The sequence below is a fragment of the Colletotrichum aenigma genome, assembly GCF_013390185.1.
Source record: "Colletotrichum aenigma strain Cg56 chromosome Unknown KSG_Cg56_contig04, whole genome shotgun sequence".
In the NCBI taxonomy this organism is placed as follows: domain Eukaryota; kingdom Fungi; phylum Ascomycota; class Sordariomycetes; order Glomerellales; family Glomerellaceae; genus Colletotrichum; species Colletotrichum aenigma.
In genome coordinates, this window is record NW_023500910.1 from 6700320 (window position 1) to 6721383 (window position 21064).

A 21064-nucleotide genomic window follows, 5' to 3' on the forward strand; every position below is an offset into this window, starting at 1 on the left:
TGACACTCCGCAGGTTGAGAGCCTGATCTCAAATTTGCCACTGGAATGGCGGGAGGACCGAAAGATCGTATCGAATGAACAGACTGACAGCCTTGAGCTTGATTGGGATTGGCACAGCTCAGATGATCTCGTTGACATTGTGCATACCAGAGCAACAACAAATATGACCGTTGAAGGACTCTCTGTACCAAATGACGTCCATGCCGTCCCAGACAAACCCGAACGTACCCTCGGACCCTCAATCTCGTTTCCAACAATAATTAGTGGCGACGATAGCGACGCTGAAAGCACAGAGGAGCTCGTAGATCGCTTGTCGGAGCGTGTTGGGTCTCTGCAGATCGGATCGGACGGTCAAATACGGTACTATGGCCCTACATCAAATTTCAATTTGGTACAGATGCCTGCCCCTGACAACATGACGGTGCACCGAACAGTGAGAAATGATGGCCAGGAATATCTGGATCGTCTGGAAATAGGAAAGGACGTACCGAACGACATTGAGGATCACTTGGTGAACCTTTATTTCACATGGCAAGATCCTGCCTCACACGTCGTGCAGCGGGAAATGTACCAAAAGGCCAAGGTGCAGTGGTGTGATCACATGGTTGATAACCCATATTATTCAGAAGCTCTGCGTAACTCCATGTGAGTTTGTTCTTCAACCGAGATTTCAGAGTCGGCACTGATACTGATGTGTGTCCTAGATGCGCCTTGGGGGCTGCGTTTGAATCGCGTCACCACCCAACATTCGTTACATTTCCGAAGTCTTTAGCGGACTTCTTCGCTGATAGGGCCAAAGCACTATTAGATATTGAGCTTGACTGCCCTTCTGTTGCTACAGTTCAGGCCATGGTCATTCTAAGTGGCCATGACATTGGGTGCAAGCGGGATGCTCGCGGATGGCTCTACAGCGGTATTTCCATGTACCTGCAAAACGTCGCGAGATTCTGAGCTAATGATATGGATAGGGATGGCCATGAGGCTTGCGTTTGATCTGGCACTGCATGTTGACATGACGCCCTATGTTAGAAGGGGCTCAATCAGTCAAGAGGAAGCAGACCTGCGCAAAACTGTATTTTGGGGGGCATACACCGTTGATCAGTAAGCATGTTCCTCGTCCAGCAAGGCAAATGTCGAGCTCATCAATTGACAGCCTTTGGGGATTGCACCTTGGCCGCCCCTTCCGAATTAACATGGAAGACGTAACTGTCGCAAAGCCTGGCATAGACGGTAGCATATCAGGGCATTGGTCTGCCTATGTCTCCCCTGATTCCTGCGGAATAACCCAGCCAGACCATGCTGAACTGCTTTGCAGCCAGAGGGCACTTCTTTGCGACATCATGGCGCCTCTCGGCCATGCTTTGTGAGTATTGGTCGCTTTCATGAACCCTAATTGTTGACCTAATTTGCTGCAGATATGGAAGCCAAAGAATTCCACCAAACGTGCTGCAGGAGATGAACCAGAAGACAGTGAAAGAACTCAAGGAGTGGAAAGACTGTTTGCCTTCAGTACTTCAGGTCCAAACCGACGAGAAAGATACGAAAACGCCGTACTTGCCTCACGTATTATTATTGCAGTAGGTTTCAACAAGTAGAAAACTTATCCAGTCAATCGCGGATTGTATGCTGATATAGTATAGCATGGATTATCATCAAGCAATAATACATGCTCACCGACCTTGGATGTCAAAGCATTACATCCAGCCCCAACCACCTCAAGGTCCAGGTCACATTCACGCCCGCAAAGCATGCGTCGACTCTGCTGTGGCAATTGCCAAGATCCTTCAGTTGTACGAAGAGAGATATACTTTGAAGCGTATGAACATACAGGGAGTAACGATCACCTGCTCGGCTGCACTGCTGTTGATATTCGCGACTGTATCTCACATCCAAAGGCCGGGATGTGACGACCTGGGAGTACAGCTGAGTGCATGCTTCAGAGCCTTGGATGAGTTCTCATCTTCTTGGGAAAACGCCAAAAGAGCTCATGACTTCCTCATAATGCTACAAAGGCAATGGGAAATTCGAGCCAGGTCGGATCGGTTGCGTCGGCAGTCTTCAGCAACATCTTCGACTCCAAGAAAGAGACTAAGAAAAGACTCAGTGTCTAATTCTTCACCTCGTGATTACTCCCCGGCATCAACCACCCAACCGAGCAAACGGCAGCAGCATCACTCACCCCAGGCTCAAGCAAATGCGGACGCCATGGGAGCCGAACTAGGTATCGATCTTGATTGGATATTTGCAGTGGATAATAGCGCAGGCCCAGAGGCCTTTTTGGGAACATGGGGGCTATCGAAATCATATGGCATATCATAGCACATTGATAACTTCCTTGCAAGGACTGCAAGACACGTCTTTTGAGTACATGATCATTCGCCTTAACTTTTAATGTTGCAGGTGCCACGACTACAATTCATTCTCATTGTGTCTCAAACTCTTATCACTCCATTGGTGAATGATCATAGTACCCCTCAGGTACATGCATAAAGTCCCAAGTCGCAGGATCCCGAAAGATATCAGGCATTCCATCATCGAACATGTCATAAAACGCCCGGTCCAATTGAAGATATGAGACATCGCCCTGGTCCCAAAGGTCGCCAGTTGACGTCTGCAGCTGCGCTTCGGATATGCCACCCAGGTCTTTGTCGATGGATTGATTCCTATGTAACGAGTCAGGTGCAGCGTTCAGCTGACTTCTGGCACTGCTAGGTGCATTCCCACCGTCAGGCGCTGAGTTGGACAGACCATTTCTTGAAGCAACTGCCAATGTACCTCTGTCAGGGACCGCAGGGCCTAGACATGTACATTGGGGCTGCTCTTCACGAAGACTTCTCTGGATGAATCTCAATAAGCGCTTGGCCAGTCTTGCGACACCTTTGACCGTAGTCCATCTTTCCGATAGGACATCCAGTGCCTTGCAGCAAAGACTTAGGTCCTCACAGGCAGTCTCGGGATCTCGCTGGCCATCTCGCAACGCACGGTAAATGACTGTTGTAGCCATCGACACAGCATATGGCACCAGAGGCAATGGCGGGAGTCGATCAGAGCCTTCTTTTGATATGATTTCAAGTACCCCTCCAGCCGATGCAAGACGGCGGTTGTATTGGAGACTGCCTGGGCCACTGTATCGACAAGACAGCATAGCAGCAACGTGGTACCAGATCTCGAGATAGGCTGCTACATCAGAAAAAGCCCAAATCGGCGAAGATTGCTTACTCACATGCATGTGACCGGTGGAAGCTGTCGAAAGACGTGCTTGATGTAAGTTGCATGAATGACGGAAATTCGCCACAGTCATCAACAGTGGCCTTAGAGCTCGCTTTGTAGACCCGTGTAGCGGCGATCATAAGATCCCCAAGTGTGAGTGAGACTGACATCAGTTGTGATCTATAATCTCCCTCCGTTAAGGGGATACGGTCAAGCGCGATGTCGGTATCATCGATCATGAAAGGCGCTGCCCCCATGATTGGCTTGTTTAGTCGGTCAAAGTTTCGGAGTGCCCACCAGAGGAAGTCGCCCTGTTTACGATCTGGGCTTCCCGGAACCTTGAGATGGAGTGATATGGACCATGCCTCGCAGATAGCTTGCGATAAATAGCTTGACGACCGGTCTACACCACCTAATCCATCATTGTGCAAATGCATCAAAGCCAGAATCTGGATCTTCGTGATACGGTCCGGCTCAAGATTTGCCTTCATAGCAGCGTCCAGACCCGTAAGCAACTTGGAAGCGAATTCCAAAGGGTTCAAAACCTCGCCATCCTCCACTAATTGCAAAAAGGGAGCGGCTTGTTTACTCTTGCATGCGACGAGACAGATTCCTCTAATCAAGTAGTTTGAAGCTTGTCCGTTGCTGTGATTTCGAAGCACACAGTTACCATCAAGTATGGGAATCAGGTCATTTAAGACCGTAGTGTAGATTGGTAGCAAGGCTTCCGTCGTTGATTTTGGTAGTACGAGGAGGGCACCGATGTCCTCCAAATACCGGCGGTGGTGCTCGGACAGTTTGGGCGGAGATGCCTTACGTCTTTGCCTGCGGTACCAAAAGATTTGTCGTCTCGTCCTCTCTGCTGTTTCGGGGTCTGTTTCGACATATGAGGCAGTTTCTTGGCCGGACTGCGGGTGTCTGAGGCACGCGTAGAATTGCTGGGGAGATGAGGTCGACTTTGGATTCTCGGACAAGTCTTCCAGAACAGACTCGGGATTGTATGGGCTGACTTTGCTCGGAATCGAGCTTGATTCGCGTGTGGTGGAGGAGGAAGCCAGAACGTCGTCCTGCGAAGAAGTAGGTGGGACCTTTGAATCTATGTCACGCAGTGTCTCGGTGTGGTAGCACCTTTTTTTCCGAGTGCGACATGTTTGACACGGTGAGAGCGGAACGTATGTTAGCTAACCAGAAGATGCCTGGCGGTATGTAAACATCACTCATCTTGAGAATTGCGCTTCCTAGCAGTGCCGTTTGATGCTTGCCACACAATCTCCATGAGGCTAACGTCCCGCCGTTTCTTTCCGCCGTCTGGTAGCCGAGGCTTCACCCCTGCGGACGGCACTGTGAGGAGTTGGGCAGCTGTAGAGACTCCTTTGGCTTGTGGAGTGTGATCAATAACGATGCGAGTTTGTCGGGAATACCCCTAATTTGGAACAAACGATAACAGTCCGCTCAGGTTTGACCAGGGAGAGTTTCTTCGTCGAACGCGCCCCGGAACAGGAAACCTTCCGCTGGATCAACAGTGCCCCACAATGCCACAACACCACCACTGCGACCCCGCACGGGGAAAATGCGGGGTGATCGGCCGAGTCGGCAAACAGTGATAAGGCCGAAGACGGCGAAGAACGGATCATACTATGAGTGTTGTTCGTAAATATTAATCCCAGAAATCTCTTTTGATCACAGACTAGACGACAAAGGTACAAAATCAATATGAAACAGTGCTTTTTCTTGATTGCTCAAATATCTATATGACTCATTCCCGCACCCTTTAGTCTATTTCACCCATTGAAGCTGTCAAGCGTCGGAGATGGTGTACCCGGCCGCAAGAACGAGCTTGTCAAAATCTGCTGTAGCATCCACGAAGGGGAAGGTCGACCGATTGCCGGCGACATCAAACTCGTTGAGATCATGGAAGTACTCATGCGAAATGTAGATGCTGTTACCAATTTGCACCGTAGCAGTTGGCGACGCCCACGTTGCGATATCGGTGGTAAAGTTATCCGCAACCTGACCGATATAATCAACAGTAGCGAAACCGTCCTTCGAAGCCCAGAGCGTGATGGCCTGCAGCCCGTTTTCAGAGCAGAGCAGAACGTTGCGGTTGTACCGTGCCGGGTTGAGAAGACCATCGCACTCTAGGTCACTAGCGGTGTACGACCCATCTGCCGGCCAATTCATGGTAATGTTCGTAGGGGTGGGAGAGGACGAGGAAACGTCGAAGGAGACAAAAGTACCAAGGTAAGGCGCCGTGATGAGTAGCTTATTGGTGCTCTCGTGGAAGACGATGCCGAGATAGATGTACTTGCTTGAAGTACTTGCTTCACCAATGTACCAAGATGACACCTCTCCCGACTTGGTGATTTTGGCAATAGCAGGGACATGGAAGACGACAGGAACGTACGTGTTGCCTTCCTTGTCCTCAGCAAAGTCCTGGTATCCGCCGCCAGTCATGTTGCTGATGGCCAACTTAGCGGTAAAATCAGCCAGGTCGGCGGTGTAGGCGGCCGAGTTTGTGTTGGTATCCCAGCGAATAACCTTATTGGCTCCAGTCATGTTTTTTCCGGAGGTTACAAACGGGTTGCCGCTGTTGGCGGAGATCAGAATTGACTCAGTGGTCGCGTCGTAGTCAATGCCGGAGACATGATACGGGTCAACACCGGTAATTCCATCAAATGTGAGAATGTCGTATGTTGTTGCGTAAGGATCGTAGACGAGGACAGTGGAGTTGAAGTTGGCACTGTAGTCGGTAATGTGAGTATGAGCACGAAACATCTAGACAGGGGGATGTGTAAGTGGTTTAGGTCACTGTACCTGATGTAAAGCTTGCAGTGAACGGGATCCCAGTCAAGATTCTCTGGGTAAAGTTTGTAGTTGTCAATAGAGAAGGTACCATTGACTTCAGAACAGTTCTCGGTCTCCTTGAGGTGGAAAGGGAACGCCGAGACAACGGAGGTTGCGGCCACTAGGCTAGCTGCCAACAGTGAAAGAGTGGAAGGCATGGCTCGTCTTGTTTCGAATATCAGTGAACGAACGACAGGTAGAAAACAGCCGCAACAGTTGCGATCTTTGCACGAGGTCGTGGAACTGAAAAGCTTTTGGAGTTGGGTCTCAGTCGAGATTTATATTATCCTCCTGAAAATAGGTTCTTCGCGTCGTCCCCTGGATCGGCCTGACCAGCACCCTTATGTTGAGCCCATCAGCCCACTGCGTAGTGGGATGCACGTTAAGTTGCGATCCACTTCAAAGAGACACTCCGACTTGAATCCTAGGAAGACCCATCACTCCACCTATAAGAGCTTACTGTGAAGAAGCTTTACTTGGTGCCGCGCGGGATCGCAGGCTCTATTTCCTACTCGGGATCTCGTCCCCCACATTCCGACCCGAGAGTGGGCCTAAAAGGAGGCCCAGCGAAATGAAGCGGACAATGACCTAATTGAAGCTTAGTAACGAGTCAGTTGCTTCGCCACGAGCCTTCAGCAAGGCTTTCTGTGCTTTATGTTTTCTGACGGCGTCACCGCGCGCCATTCCCACATCCCGTGACCAAAGAGTAGCGCGGGGGCCGCAAGGACATCGGTTAGTACGGCTCAACCCTTGACAGAGTTAATCAACAAGCGTTACTCTGTAATCGATGTTGCATTCAAGTCGGGCGTGGTCCGTTGCTGCGAGAATACCAGTACCCTGGATAGTGCCTCGGCTGCGATTCGCATTTGCTAAGGGGTTCAATGCGTTGGTGTGTAATGATATTGACTCCGATCCTCCCTCACGCTGGCGAATCCTAGAAACATTATACTTGTCGAAGAAAACACACAAATGAATATGACAATGGCTCCGATGTTCGACAACTTGGGTCAAGTGGTTTACACTAGTTGATAAGCTACTTCGGGTCCAGCCTGCAGTTACAAGCTGGTTAAGATAGGTAGGTAGCTTCTGACCAGGGTGTCGGGAACCGATGGGCGAAGCTTAAAATTTTCAGTTCATCTAAAGTCTCCTGCAATGGCAATGTAGGGGTATATTTCCGATCCTTAGCTACCGCGCCGCCCGCTTCCAGACCGGCGATAGGTATAACGATTAAGCGGCCGCCGGATTGTCTATCCTGTAGATTACTTTTGCTGTGTTGAAGTAGCCCTCATACTCAACGTCCTCTGCGGAATCATCCGCTTCGTAGTGATAGTGACCTCCAGCATTCCCTTCCGATGAGAAACAATGTGTATGCTCCATCCGCAGACCAAGTTTGTCGGGATCTGCAGAGTGAAGAACTGACAAGCACACCATTGGAGCCTGGAATTCATGCCAAGTGAGCCACGCGTCGACTTGGCCACGGTCTTTGAAAGGAAGATCGCGTTCTGGAGGGAAGTCGGGCATGATGTGATAAACCGCCTTCCCAGACTTGACCACGAATGCTCCCCCCAAACTCACGGCATGATCGTCGCCATATGCAGAGTACAGTGCCTTGCGAATGCATTCGGTGAAGCTCTTCTCGACACCTTTTCGTCCTCGGGCAACAACCCTAAGAACAGGCCCAGGTTCGCCCGAGCAGCCGAAAAGGTTTGCCATCAATCCACAGTCCAATGAAGAACTCTTCTCAACGCCTACGCCACCTGTGGTCTTCATAATTTTGATGATTCGGGTCTGGTTGTTGATTGTCTGTAACCCATCTTCCCAGCTGAGATTGGGAGCAAGCTCGCTATTCTGACCAATGATGTGAAACGGGCCAGCGCCAGCGCCGATCAAGCTGCCACTGCCACTGCCACTGCCACTGTTCATATCCATTGCTGCAGCGAGTTCATCCATAGCCCAAAAGCTGTCGAGCCGCGGGCGAGGAAACAGATTAGGCTGCCCGCCAATATCGGCCACCCTTTCATCCCCAGACAAACCCCGCGTAGCTAGGTGGAATGGAGCTTGGCGAAGGTCAGGGCAAGCTTCAACTGTGACGGACGAAAAGTGAAAGTTGGCCGCCAGTGGAGATCGGAGCCTCTCAGCCAGCTCCTCGAGACTGGGCGGCGACAGTTGAAATTTTTTGATTTGCATGTTGGTGAATTGCAGGCGATATGTGCATGTTTACAAACAGCCACAGCCGCCCACTGGAGGGGAGAGAAGCAACTCACCCGGCACCACCGGAGGCTTGTGACGTGATGCACGGCCGCCCACCCCGCGCCCGAAACCCCGCAATTCGGCGTTATGCCGTTACGCCGACGAGTGCGACTGCATCCAATGGCATTTTCATTCTGGGCACATCTGAATACCGTTCCGACCCCAATCCGGAAGTTTCCGCTCTTGTGTTACCTTCAAGATGGCCAAATGCCAATGCAGGGCCGCAGATCTGCAAAATTATTGAGTTGGTTGTGAAACTCACTAATATTGTTGCTGAATCAGTTGCCTAAACGGCGGCTTCTGGACATGCGAGTTGAATGGTTCACGTAAAATGCCGACCCCAAAATGGTATGTGTGTTGGTGATGTATCAAATGACCATGGGATCGAGGTACGTCTGGTGTCTTGCCGTCAGGTATTAAAGGCCTTTCTGTGTCGGACCTCCGTCTGAGATACCAAAAACTCATCAACACACATCATTCTGCTTCCCCGAACCGGAATTAGTCAATCATCATTCTACAAGCCACTCTTTGTCATGGCTCCAGGACAGGTCAAGCGTTACGCCATTGTGGGCATGGGAGTACGTTCGGCATTCTACTATGGGAGCATTCTTCAAGACTTCGCCGATGTTGCGACACTTGTTGGATTGTGCGACACAAACCAAACCAGGCTCAACGCTGCCAATGAACGAATCATCGAGCTTGGCGGTGAGAAGCTGCCTACATATAAAGCCGAGGATTTCGACAAGATGATTACTGAACAGAAGCCGGACGTGGTGATTGTCACTACTATCGACCTTTATCATCACGTGTACTGTATCAGGGCCATGGAGCTCGGCTGCGATGCAATCACGGAAAAGCCGATGACAATTGACGAAGACAAACTCCAACTCATGATTGATGCCGAGAAAAGGACCGGCAAGCAGATCAGGGTTCTTTTCAACTATCGCTACGCCCCACACCATACCAAGGTTCGCGAATTGATCCAGTCGGGCGTCATAGGAGAGATCGCTACAGTCCACATGGACTGGATTCTGGATTGTGCCCATGGATCAGACTTCATGCGACGTTGGCATCGCAACAAAGAAACCAGCGGCGGCATTCAGATGCACAAGTCCATTCACCATTTTGACTTGGTTCACTTTTGGCTCAATACTGAGCCCGAACTCGTCTACTGTCTCGGTGATCTGCGCTTCTACGGCAAGGAGAACGCTCAGCGACGAGGGGTTACAAACCTCGAGGAACGGTACCTCAATAACGAGCAAGCCAAGAATGACCCGTTCGCTATTCACATCGACGAAAACGCACAGCTGAAGAAGCTCTACCTGGAGGCCGAACATGAGGATGGATACATCCGGGACCGCAACTGCTTTGCGGACGGCATCACTATTGAGGACAATCTCTCAATGATCATCAAGTACAAGAATCGCGCGGTCATGACATACAACACGTACGCCTACGCTCCATGGGAGGGCTATCGCTGCGTTTTCAACGGTAGCAAAGGCCGTATTGAGATTAACGTAGTCGAGAGTGGCTATTCAGCAGGAGGGGAGCCTGTGACGGAGAAGGGTCTGGGAGACTTGGAGAAGAACTACATTCAAGGAGGTGTAGAGCAGACCAAGATTGTTGTTTATCCTCTGTTCGAGGAGCCGTACGTGGTTGACGTTGAGAAGCGTGACGGTGGCCATGGCGGAGGCGATCCTGTCTTGCTGCAGGATGTGCTGATCGGGAATCAGGGGGACGTGTTCAAGCGCGCTGCTTACATCCGCGACGGCGGAAATGCTGTCCTTGTCGGCGTTGGAGCAAATCACTCGATGAAGTCGGGGCTGCCTGTCATGGTCCAGGATCTGATAAGGTGGTAGTCGTTTGGTCAGATCCTTGGGTGTTTGTCTGACCGCGTGTCTGGGAATCTCGCATCCCGAATGCATTACTTCAACACGCCAATTAAGTCGGTTTGAAATGCAGGGCTGCGAAGTCCAATGGCGTATTGGGTAAAACAAATGACAGTATCGTATAGTAATATCACATTTGCTGCCCCCAGCTTATCTACTTGCAAGCTACGGGCAAATAATCGTTCTTAGGGGTGCAGGATTTATGGTTTCCTGACCGTTTTCCGCCGAAGAGCGGTGCTGGAATGCCCCCGCTTTAGACCGGACCACCCAACGCAGAAGCATTGTACGCAAAGAATCGATCTTACTGTTTTCGGACTTTTCCGATCTAAAATAAGTGATGAATATAGATTTAGTGACATCATGTTAGTATTCTATCACCGTCTTCGGTGGACATCCTTAGCAGCGTTGCCTGATTCGGCGACGGCGACCAACGAAAGCGGTTGAGACATTCGCGTGGACTTAGCCTCCGCGATCAAGATTATTTGGTACGATTGGAAGGAAGAAATAGTGTCCGATGGATTTCTTCTCGGACCGATGCATGGATAATAAGTACCGGCAAGGTCGGCGGGATCCCGAGCGATTTTCCAGCCACGGGCTTGCTCTATTCACCTCGCCCTTTTTGGAACCGCAGCGCAGCTGCATCGGAGAACATCGCCTAGGCAAGCGGCGACCTTTGCGACAAACAGAATTGACAGAAGGCCATTGACGAGAAAAATACTGCAGAGAGAACTGGCAACGATTCGAAGCATCACGCAGCAATCAACCATTCACAGCTTTCTTGCCTCGGATTGCCAACCGAACAATGTACAAGACTTCACTGGAAACCATTCGCGGATGGTTCTCGTCAAGCCAGTCCGGTGGCTCGTACATTTTGCTCGAAGATGGGGAGACGAATTCCTCCACCGACTTGCCAATAAACGAGATCAAGCAACGGCATCACAAGCAACGCTACTGCTCTGGATGGAGACCCAAAGACGCACTTCAAATATTCTGGGCGGTACTCCCATCATTCGTTGCACGCGCTCTGGGCCACGATGATGATAGCTCAGTAATTCCGCCGGCTAACGACACCTCATATCTCAATGGGCTTCGCGGATTAGCGGCGCTGTTTGTTGTTATCTATCACAACACCAATGATGTGAGTGGCACTCGAGGCACATGGGCGTTGCTCGGAGTTCCAAATTGGAATCTTAAGATCTCTCAGTCACTAACAAGATCTTTGGTAGTACTCTTTCATGTATCATGGCTGGGGAGAAGCTGAAGAATATCGCCACCCAATTCAACTTCCATTTATCCGACTCATCTATGGTGGGTATTTCAGCGTCTCCGTCTTTTTCGTCATCAGCGGGTTTGCCCTCACGTATGGGCCACTGAAGAAATCGCATCATGGCCAGAGTGAAGCAGCCATAGGCTCTCTACCATCTAGCATATTCCGCCGACCGATTCGACTTTTTCTCCCTGTCGTCCCAGTCCTAATTATGGTTGTTATTATGATTCAGCTTCAGGGCTTGTACAACGGAAATGGTCTCATCCCGCCAATTCCTGGCAGTGTTTGGGGGCAAGCGGTGTTCATCTGGCGCACAATGGTCATTATTGTTACGCAAAGCACCACCAACACCATACTACCCCAGGCGTGGACGCTTTCGGCTGAATACCAAGGCTCTCTGCTCGTGTTTCTGTGCTGCATGGCATTCGCCCGGACGTCGTCTCGAGTACGCCTGCCGCTGCTTACCACGCTACTTGCATTTCTATTCAATCTGGGATTTTGGCAACATACCTTGTTCCTTGCGGGAATGCTGCTTGCCGACTTTCGCCATGTGCGACAGAACTTTCCGGAACTAACGGGACCGGCGCGTTGGACCACTGCTTTCATCTGCTGGTCGCTCTTTTTTCTTTCGCTGTTCTTAGGCGGCTGGCCCATGCTAGGCGACGGTTACTCCGCTGCGGGATACTCATGGTTTAAGTGGGTTCCGACTGGCGGCTACGATCCAACACGTTTCTTCGCAACAATATCAGCCATTGGACTGGTAGCCTCACTCGAAGGGTTGTCTATTCCGCGACGCGGCCTGAATGCCCGATGGATCTTGTACTTGGGGGAGATCAGTTATGGTCTGTACTTGGTCCACTGGACTGTGAGCAGCAGCTTCATGGCTTGGGGTGTGAAGTTGAGCTTACTCGCCGCTGGACACAGCCAGGGGCTATCATGGGGTATCGGCTTCGGCCTTGCCATGACATTCTGCATCTGGCTTGGTGATGTGCAATGGAGGCTCGTCGATAGGAACTCTGTGAAGTTTGCGCGGTGGTTGAGTGAAAAGTGTGGGGTTTGAAGGATAGGGACCAAGTCGAAGGGGGCTATCGACCTGAGGTCTCTGATATAGCTATTGGGGAAAAGGTTAATCCAGATTCTTATGATTGCGCAAGGTTCGCACTTTGCTGTTCTGATCGAGGCGACGTGCAGATAGTCTGTTGATTATCACATAGACTGAGTTCAAGCGGAAGTCCCATAATAACCTGGCTGAGGAAGAGAATTATCGATCGAGCAGTAAATGTTTTGTTCGGGTGGCTTGAAATTGGTCTCCAACTACTTGATCATCCTGGATGCGAGTGGCGCCCGTTTGTTAACTCTAGTCGCATTGGCTGGAAGGTTAAAGACATGGCCCTTGAATTGCCTCTACTGGAGATGTCAAGGATGCTGGAGCCTCCGATCTGTGGCATTAGTATTTGGAGAGACACGCTATGACGGTCGGGAACATAGAAATCATCGTCCAGAAAGACTTATTGCAAGAAGAGAAAGACAGCACGCGTATTACAGCACCCGTATTTGAGCCAACATTCAGAAGCAGAAATACGTTATGAAAATGGCGATTAAGGTTTTGACATTTGAGTTGTGCAATATGCTTGATATTGCCATATTACAATAACGTCGGGTACCATTACTAATTCAACCACTTAGATAGTCGCTCGGGTTAAGGCAAAGAAACGTTCCTGATGTTTTAATCGATCAACAGCCTGTTGCAACCCCCACGCAGGCAGCAGGACGTACAGGAACATGGTAAATGATCTCATCTTCAATTATCGACATCGCTCCCATGTGTTGATTCAGTCACCCATGGCCAACCTTGCTCCAAGATCGCCGTGACGAAATCTCGTATCACTTGAGCGATATTCTTTGAATGCCGTCTCTGATTGTCTCCGAAGTCGACCCAAGTACATCGATGCGTGTGTCGCAGCCATCCGCCCAATTGAAGTTATCCAAAAGCCTCCGAGCAATATACGTCATCACAATCATCCTGCATTCTACATGGCCTTTGATCACGGCTTCAATGTGATCGCAATAGAAGTCGCATGTAAATCAATCGTCAAGTACCTTGCTGATGGGCGTGGCATTCCTCACCCTTGATGCTAGGGCCATACTAGACAATGTGGATCTTGGTTCAGTATCAGTCGGCGATACAGTTCATCGAATAATGCAACCACTCCGGGTTTGAACGCGTGGAACACAGGCCAGATTCAGGATCGACTTGCTCGCCTCTAACGTTATGTCAAGAGACTTCGACATTTCTCATGCAGTCATACAGGGAAGGTGGCACTCCCTTGTGCTTCATAACTCGAGTCGAGTAGTAATTAAAGGTGCAGATATTCTTACCGCCCTTGTGAAGTTTGATACCTTCTGGTTGCTAAGTTGGAAGGTGACTGCCTAGCTGCTACTTCATAGTAGCGGGATAACATCTATAGTAGATCGAGTCTACGAACCTTTCTATGAAACTGTGACATACGGCACGCTCTGACCTATTGTCTGCGTGGAACGGATAAGCGTTGGCTCCATGCTCCTTAAGAAAAGCGATGTCGTCGGTCATGCGTTCATAGAAATCGCAGGCAACGGCTCCAGAAGATGCATCTGCTACTATGAATATCGCAAAACGTGTTCTAGACTGATTAAAGTATAACATCAATGCCAGTACCGCCGTTGATCTGGCACCGTGAGTGCCACAGTTCCAGATGAAGCCTCTCGTGAGAGATATATCCGCATTATAGCGTAGCTGCGAAGAGCAACGATGTAATTTGTCTTGTTAGAGCAAGTATAAGCATCGAAAAAAGCTTGATTTTAAACCGATTCAGATATTCACTGCATGTCCAGCACCCAACATTGGAATAGTCCACGCTCCAAAGACGTCTGCTTATGATTGCAGAGGAGGACGGTTGGAGGGGGACGGTTGTCCAGACTTGACGCATGTTGACACACTGGAGTGTAAATCTGGTCGGTTCCTAGCATCAAAACCGGCGGTAAGTGTTGAGAAGGGGTTGAATGTTTCTTAGTACAAATAAAGATTGTATATAATGAAAGTACGTTCCTACAAATCACGCGCTTCCCAAGTCTTCATCACGGCAGTCCAGTACTCATCCTCATTCCCTCGAGCATGATTGCAATGCCCAGTCTCTCTGAATCGAAGCAGCATGCTGTCAAGCCCTAGAAGCTCAGCACTCTCCCATGCATGGTCCTCGATATCTTCCCATCCAATCAGATCATCCGCCTCAGAAAAGACATACGTCCGGGGTGCGCTCGTAACAGGCCACAGCGACTCATCATTCAGTGCCTTGCGCGTCTGAGAGATCACGTTATTCTCAGGCCCCTTCAGCACATGATACGTTCCATACACCATGCCCAACACAACAGCGCCAGCGGGGAAGCCTACAGCACGGACAACCTTGTTGCGAGGCAGTGACCTCTTGAAGGCGGCCACATTACACGAGAACCGTGGCCTGCCTGGTGTGCTATCAAAAATGAAAGCGCCCACGGGTAATCGACAACCCGTAGCACCCAGGTATGCTCGGGCAAGGCAGACGGCCTTGTTCGATCCTCCCTCTGAGAATGCATGTAGTAACATGGTAGGTCGCTTAGACTGTCTGCTGACATGACTTCGGAGGAACTCGACAGCCGGCTCTAGCGTAGCAACCTTCTCTTTGGTTGAGCGAAATACAAGATCATGTATTACCGTCGTAATGACCATGATCGTGGTCTTCGGATAGATCTCGTTATATCTCTTCGTGTACTTGGCAACGTTTCCCGGGTCTGCACCCGTCCAGGAGGTGAGGACGATAAGCGTAGGACTTTCTTCATTGGTGCTTTCCAAAGAGATAGAGCTGAGGTCTGAAGATGTTGAGGATACAGATGAGGAACACCGAGGAGCTTCTTGGATGAATATTGATGGTGCGAGGGCTTTGAAGCCTAACAGGGCCCAGGAAGTTGAAGATCTGCCCATGAGTATGAAGATTGCTTTAAGAGAGAATAAATAGAAACAGGGATGAGAGCAAAGCAAGGCAGATAGAGAACAACCCTCGGTTATGTAACTCTTGGTGCAGTACTTTTGTGTCCGACGCTCGTCATGAAATATCCGTGACTGAAGGAAGGTCGCTTCACACTTTGAGTTAAAATGGAAGGAATTGGACTGTAGGGAGCTTTACAACATTACTCACGGCTTGTACAGCCATTGAATTCACCTGCAACAGCCGATATCAACATGCAGTCAGTCGCTTAGAGGAGCACGGAAGGCTTATGGTGGCACTGCCGACACTGCAAACATTCTTCAAATTCTTCGAAATTGGGAGATTGTGCCGCGCCAGCCTCTTCCAGAACAAGCTGGGGCACAACGCTTACAATTCGCGCTTATCGCGTTGAGTTCAACACATAGAGTGCCATGGCACTGAGCTCAGCTATCGCCATTGAGAAGAGCATCCAAGATGCAGCTCTCGGAACTTGACCAATGAGCGGCTGGCATGGGAGCCAGATAAAGGACGGATGGTGGCAGGCGCTGTTATCCAGCTCCTGGATGAGGCGTCAGCCAGGTCTGCGAGCCGGACGAGCCAGCCAGCCACGGCAGAGGCGCTTGGCAGGCGCTTGGAAGTGTGAGGATGCTCAGTGGGCCTAGGCGCTGCGTGGCTTGGGGCAGGCCCGCCTGGCTGGTAAGAAAATCGGACAATGTCTTACGGGTGCGGTCGTTAACTCTATCTAGTGGAGCACGACCCAATCTACCGGGTCACAACACTGCTTCCGGGATACGGCTACCTATGGAACAGGGCAAAGTAAATGTCAAAATATTATGGCATTGAACTGGTGATTGGTGAACAAAATGAAGACTCGTAAGCTCTCAGTTGATCGATTGCGAAGAAGCCTTGAATCTAGAACTGCATCTCCTTTTCTCGAAGGACATCTAGATTTCCCACTCGTTTGGGTCGTGGCACGATGTGTCTAACCCTGATCTCTTTAAGCACTGAGACTGGCTTACCTTAGCGCCCGCCACGAGGAGGATACAGCTCATATTTTCAATGGTTGAGCGGCTGCTTTCGGGTGCGACTTTCAAGGGAGGAAACATCCATATCGAAAGTAATATGGGCATGTCTCAGGGCTCACGGAGATGGTGCCAAGATCGGCATCTTCAGCTTGTTTATTATCAGTGTGGTTGCTATGGGTTTCTTCAAACTATACCGCGAACAGCCGTATCAGCCTGTAATATCGAGACAATAACGAAACAAAGGCCCAGTCTTGAGACTCCTTCTAATGTCTAATTTCATATGAGATGTGTTGAAGTTAAATGTTATGTGTCTACAGGCTATTCTTGAGATCTTTTGATCAGTTCCCCTTGAGGCTCGTGAATCCGGTTCCCCAGATCTTTATAGCATCACCGAAACTTGCCCCCCTCCGTTCAAGCACCATTGAGAAACATCATTCCCCAGTCACTCTTTCTTCATTATCATGATGTTGTCTATCATTTCCAAAAACTCAGGATCACCAAGAGAGCACGTCACGTCGCTAGACACGTCCACAACAACGACCTTAACCGCGAATGAACACCAAGAACAAGAGCTAGAGTGGAAGCCAGGTCGGGCAGAATACGCTGTCATGGCCACCATATCTGTCATTTCTCTAATGGTAGCTCTAGATGCTACAATCTTAGTTCCAGTCCTATCTGTAGGAGGCTGCCTTTCCTTTCGTTCCGCGATTATCTTTTCTCTCTGAACTACCATACTGACCCCAAATCTGTGCGTCAGGACCTTGCCCTCGACCTTCACGGCTCCGCGACCGATGCCTTCTGGGCTGGCACATCCTATCTACTACCTTGCGCCGTTTTCCAGCCATTTATCGGCTCTCTCTCTGACATCTTCGGCCGCAAAGAGCTGCTCCTTGTTTCCCTCGCATTCTTTACCCTTGGCACCCTTCTCTGTGCCCCTTTCGCACGCGACTTTACTATCTTACTGGCTGGACGCTCCCTGCAGGGGATAGGTGGTGGTGGCATCATAACAATGGGCCAGATGATCTTCGCAGATATCGTCCCATTGAGGTTGAGACCCAAGTACTTCAGTTTTGTACTGGGTGCCTGGGCTCTTGGGAGTGTGCTAGGACCACTGGTTGGCGGGCTATTTGTGCAGAAAGCGTTATGGAAATGGTGCTTTTACATAAATGTGAGTGAGATTCTTGATTCTCAATGTGAGATCCGTCATTTCTCTGACATCGTTGGTACCTCACAGTTGCCATTCTGCGCTCTTGGCTTCATTATGGTGCCTCTATTTGTCCGTCTTTCCGCGGAAAAGGCTTCATTCGGCTCTAAGCTCCTCCGAGTTGATGGAATAGGCGGTCTCCTTTTCATTGGTGGCATGACGAGCTTTCTCATTGGCATCTCCTGGGCCGGTGTCCAGTTCACATGGTCCTCCGCAGCTACCATTGCTCCCATCATTGTTGGCGCTGTAGCAGTATCCGCCTGCCTGTTCTGGGAGAAATACGGCGCAACAGAGCCTTTCTTCCGCCCTTCTCTTTTCTACTCCTGGTCCGCGGTGGCCGTCTACTTCGGAGCCTTCTGCCAAGGATTCCTCCTCTTCTGCGGGCTATACTACATCCCGTTTTACTTCATCTCAGTCCGCTTTGTTACGCCCACTCAGTCAGGTCTCAACCTCTTTCCTGTAACCTGCCTCCTTCTTCCGGGCTCTATTGTCGTGTCCGTGCTGACCTCACGGCTTGGCCGCTTCCGCTGGGCGATCTGGTCAGGCTGGGCTCTTGCGACGGTAGGATGCGGCTTGCTTGTCTTGTTGGACGAGAATACGACGACCGCATTGTGGGCCATCTACTTCGCCATTTTCGGCATCGGAAATGGCATGGTACTCACGAGCGTCAACGTCGGTACCCAGGCCATCAGCCGCATCGAAGACTGCGGTCGAGCTGCATGTATGTACGCCTTTATGCGCACGCTAGGAATGAGCGTTGGCGTCGCGGTCGGAGGCACCGCATTCCAGAATGTCATGGTCAATCGATTGCGCGAGCTCGGGCTGCCTGAGACTATTGCTCAGAATGCCGAAGCATTTGCAATCGAGTTGGCTGGCATGGCCTCTTGGGATCCGGTACGGCTTGGAGCTTTGTCCGCTTACGTGAAAGGGTTCCAGGGCGTGTTCTGGGTAATGACGGCAACGGCTGCTTCTGGATTCATCACTAGCTTGGTGATTCGCAAGCATAGTATGGACAAAACGCTTGAGTCTAGGTTTACGCTGGAGGGGACACGAAACAGGAAGTCAGAGGTCCCGTCGGTTGGGAGCTACGTGAGTGAAGTGGTTTGATGGCAAGTTTTTCACACACTTGTATGACGAAAAGAGTCTTAATGCGTGCTGTAGAGAGAGACGGAAGTCATGGAAACCTCGCACGGCAGCCTTTCGTGGCGACTGCGACTATGCTTTAGGTCACAAATCTGAGCCTCCCATCAGGAGGCTAGCAATTGTAAATCTTCACTTCTTCACCTTTTCAAGTAGTATTCCGTCACTTATCAGGAGTCCCTTACCCGGAATGAAAAACCCAGCTAGAACCACTCTGATTCCATTGAAAGCAAAAAGATGATCGTTCATAGTACCAAAGCAACTATCATATTCTTTTCAATCTTTGCCAATCCTACTTCCTTGAATAAACAGTTCCGTACCTTCTTGACCCATTTCTGCCTCTAAAACGAAGGCCTTGCTCGGATTTTCACCGTGATCTCCATTAACTAGGGATTGACTGTGCTTGTAGCTAAAGACTATATGTACATTCGATAAAGATACTATCGCAAATATGCTCTCAATCTGTTGGGCAAATCAACAATATCACCCCTGTTCGTTTATTAAATAATCATCATTTGCGCCCCTGTTTCTCAAGTCAAGTCGTTTGTAGGTTTCAGTTCAGAACGGCATAGTCGGTTTTGTGGTGGCTCCTCTCCACCCAAAAGAGAATGAAATTTTCAGCAGGCGAAGTTTTCAGCCCTCACTGCGTAGGACACAACGAACCTGCAGACGATATCAGTCAACATGAGAATAGGATCTAGCCTAAACTGATCCTTAAAGGCCGGATGACAAGAGATACTATAGCCAATTGGGGCGTTGAATAAAGCCAAGGCCTGCAGTCTTTAGACATCCAGAGCAATCAAAGTCCTTCCTGTCACTTATTCAGACTTCTTATCTCTCGATTAACTTTACAATGTCTCACCGCTCCCTCCAACCTCAGACTTCGGGCTGGGCCATGATCTTTCCCACATTTCATTAGCTGGTTTTTCTTGAGTGATTATGTTCCCGATCCTGCTTCTCGGCGTGGCAGGCGCGGTGTACCTACTGACCGCGGCTGTCATATCATGGACTCGCCTTTCACACATTCCCGGCCCCTCCTTTGTTCATAGTCATATTGGTCCATGTTCCAGATCCGCGCTCAGGTTTCTCGCGCATATTTCAAATACGTTCAACTCTCAGCGAAATACAGCGAAGTCATTCGCATAAGTCCAAACGACTTAATTACGTTTGATTTAGACCTCATCAAGCGCATATTAGCAGTTAAGTCGACTTATAGATGAAGCAGCTAGTATAAAGCCGGGCACCCAGCTACACCTATATGACGACATAACAGGCAGTATACTTAATAAGTCAGCTCATTATTCCCTGAGAACGAAGCTACAACCTAGATACCTTAGGAGGGACATCCCCAGATTAGAAGCCAGTATCAAATCCGGAATAATCGAGCTAGTCGGGTTAATTCGCTTAAAGTATACCTCAAGGCCGCTGAACAAAGTATACCCAGAAATCGCAGAGCAGATGATAGTAAACTTTGGTCGACTTGCAGACTACTACGGTATGGATGCTCGATCGACCATGTCATTCGGGCAACCCCTTGACCCCCTTCAAAAGGATCAAGATGTTTTTGGACTGATAAACATGTCGAATTTGGCAATAGACTATATCCAATTCTTCACTGACATACAAACCCTCCAATTCATCAGTAACTCATATACGATCTTAAATGGGGGCCTAAGCCAACTGATAAGAGTGGTTTCGGGAAGATTGCGGGGTGAGTGAACATGCATCATGTCCCTCCGCGCATTGAACTGATGAATAGAAATGCTGACTTGGATAGACTTGCTAAAGAGCATGTCGACGCTCGCTTTGGGCCGATGCGAAGGACGAGCCCGACTTACTTGTGAGCAATTCTCTGTCCCCCAATGTTTTCATTTAGAGTCACAGCCTGAACAGGGTTCATTCCTCCGCCGTGGTCTTGACCGTCGTTCAGCACAGTCCGAGGTTATGTTTCTGAAGGTTGCCGGATCCGATACGGCAGCAAACGGCAGCAAAAGCCATCAAGTGGACAATGCATCACCTTTTCGCCAATCTCTCTGTACTCGAGGCTCTCACACAAGAGATTGAGAATGGAATTGCAGAGGAAGGAATTTCGGATCCCATAAGCTACCAGGAAGCCCGAAGTCTGCCGTTTCTTCAAGTAAATTTCGAGAAGAGAACGGCCATTCGCGTGATACGCTCCTGCTGACGAAGAAATAAAGGCCGTCATCTGGGAGTGTCTTCGTGTCCAGCCCCCTTTC

General features: G+C 49.8%; 7 protein-coding genes across 7 annotated transcripts; 4 read left to right on the forward strand and 3 right to left on the reverse strand.

Moving 5' to 3' along the window:
• Positions 1-415: 415 nt before the first annotated feature.
• Positions 416-1105, forward strand: CGCA056_v007647 (Nitrogen assimilation transcription factor nit-4; the record flags this gene model as incomplete). The annotated part of the gene is made up of 3 exons (XM_037322895.1): positions 416-645; positions 705-913; positions 969-1105. 3 exons carry the CDS (start codon positions 416-418, stop codon positions 1103-1105), a joined length of 576 nt encoding a protein of 191 aa, XP_037180108.1.
• A 1826-nt stretch (positions 1106-2931) lies between these two features.
• On the reverse strand, positions 2932-3467 carry CGCA056_v007648 (uncharacterized protein; the record flags this gene model as incomplete). The annotated part of the gene is made up of 3 exons (XM_037322896.1): positions 2932-2991; positions 3077-3177; positions 3224-3467. 3 exons carry the CDS (start codon positions 3465-3467, stop codon positions 2932-2934), a joined length of 405 nt encoding a protein of 134 aa, XP_037180441.1.
• Positions 3468-5007: 1540 nt separating this feature from the next.
• CGCA056_v007649 (Core trichothecene cluster (CTC) protein 14) lies at positions 5008-6212 on the reverse strand (the record flags this gene model as incomplete). The annotated part of the gene is made up of 2 exons (XM_037322897.1): positions 5008-5950; positions 6025-6212. The coding sequence occupies 2 exons, from the start codon at positions 6210-6212 to the stop codon at positions 5008-5010; spliced, it is 1131 nt and encodes a 376-aa protein (XP_037180442.1).
• A 1069-nt stretch (positions 6213-7281) lies between these two features.
• On the reverse strand, positions 7282-8241 carry CGCA056_v007650 (Ester hydrolase C11orf54-like protein; the record flags this gene model as incomplete). The annotated part of the gene is made up of 1 exon (XM_037322898.1): positions 7282-8241. One exon carries the CDS (start codon positions 8239-8241, stop codon positions 7282-7284), a length of 960 nt encoding a protein of 319 aa, XP_037179940.1.
• Positions 8242-8837: 596 nt separating this feature from the next.
• Positions 8838-10163, forward strand: yteT-0 (putative oxidoreductase YteT; the record flags this gene model as incomplete). The annotated part of the gene is made up of 1 exon (XM_037322899.1): positions 8838-10163. The coding sequence occupies one exon, from the start codon at positions 8838-8840 to the stop codon at positions 10161-10163; it is 1326 nt and encodes a 441-aa protein (XP_037179939.1).
• A 1272-nt stretch (positions 10164-11435) lies between these two features.
• Positions 11436-12520, forward strand: CGCA056_v007652 (uncharacterized protein; the record flags this gene model as incomplete). The annotated part of the gene is made up of 2 exons (XM_037322900.1): positions 11436-11501; positions 11693-12520. The coding sequence occupies 2 exons, from the start codon at positions 11436-11438 to the stop codon at positions 12518-12520; spliced, it is 894 nt and encodes a 297-aa protein (XP_037179938.1).
• Positions 12521-17492: 4972 nt separating this feature from the next.
• On the forward strand, positions 17493-18794 carry FUS6-7 (Efflux pump FUS6; the record flags this gene model as incomplete). Its single annotated transcript, XM_037322901.1, has 2 exons — positions 17493-17651; positions 17718-18794. The coding sequence occupies 2 exons, from the start codon at positions 17493-17495 to the stop codon at positions 18792-18794; spliced, it is 1236 nt and encodes a 411-aa protein (XP_037179937.1).
• Between the last annotated feature and the right edge of the window lie 2270 nt (positions 18795-21064).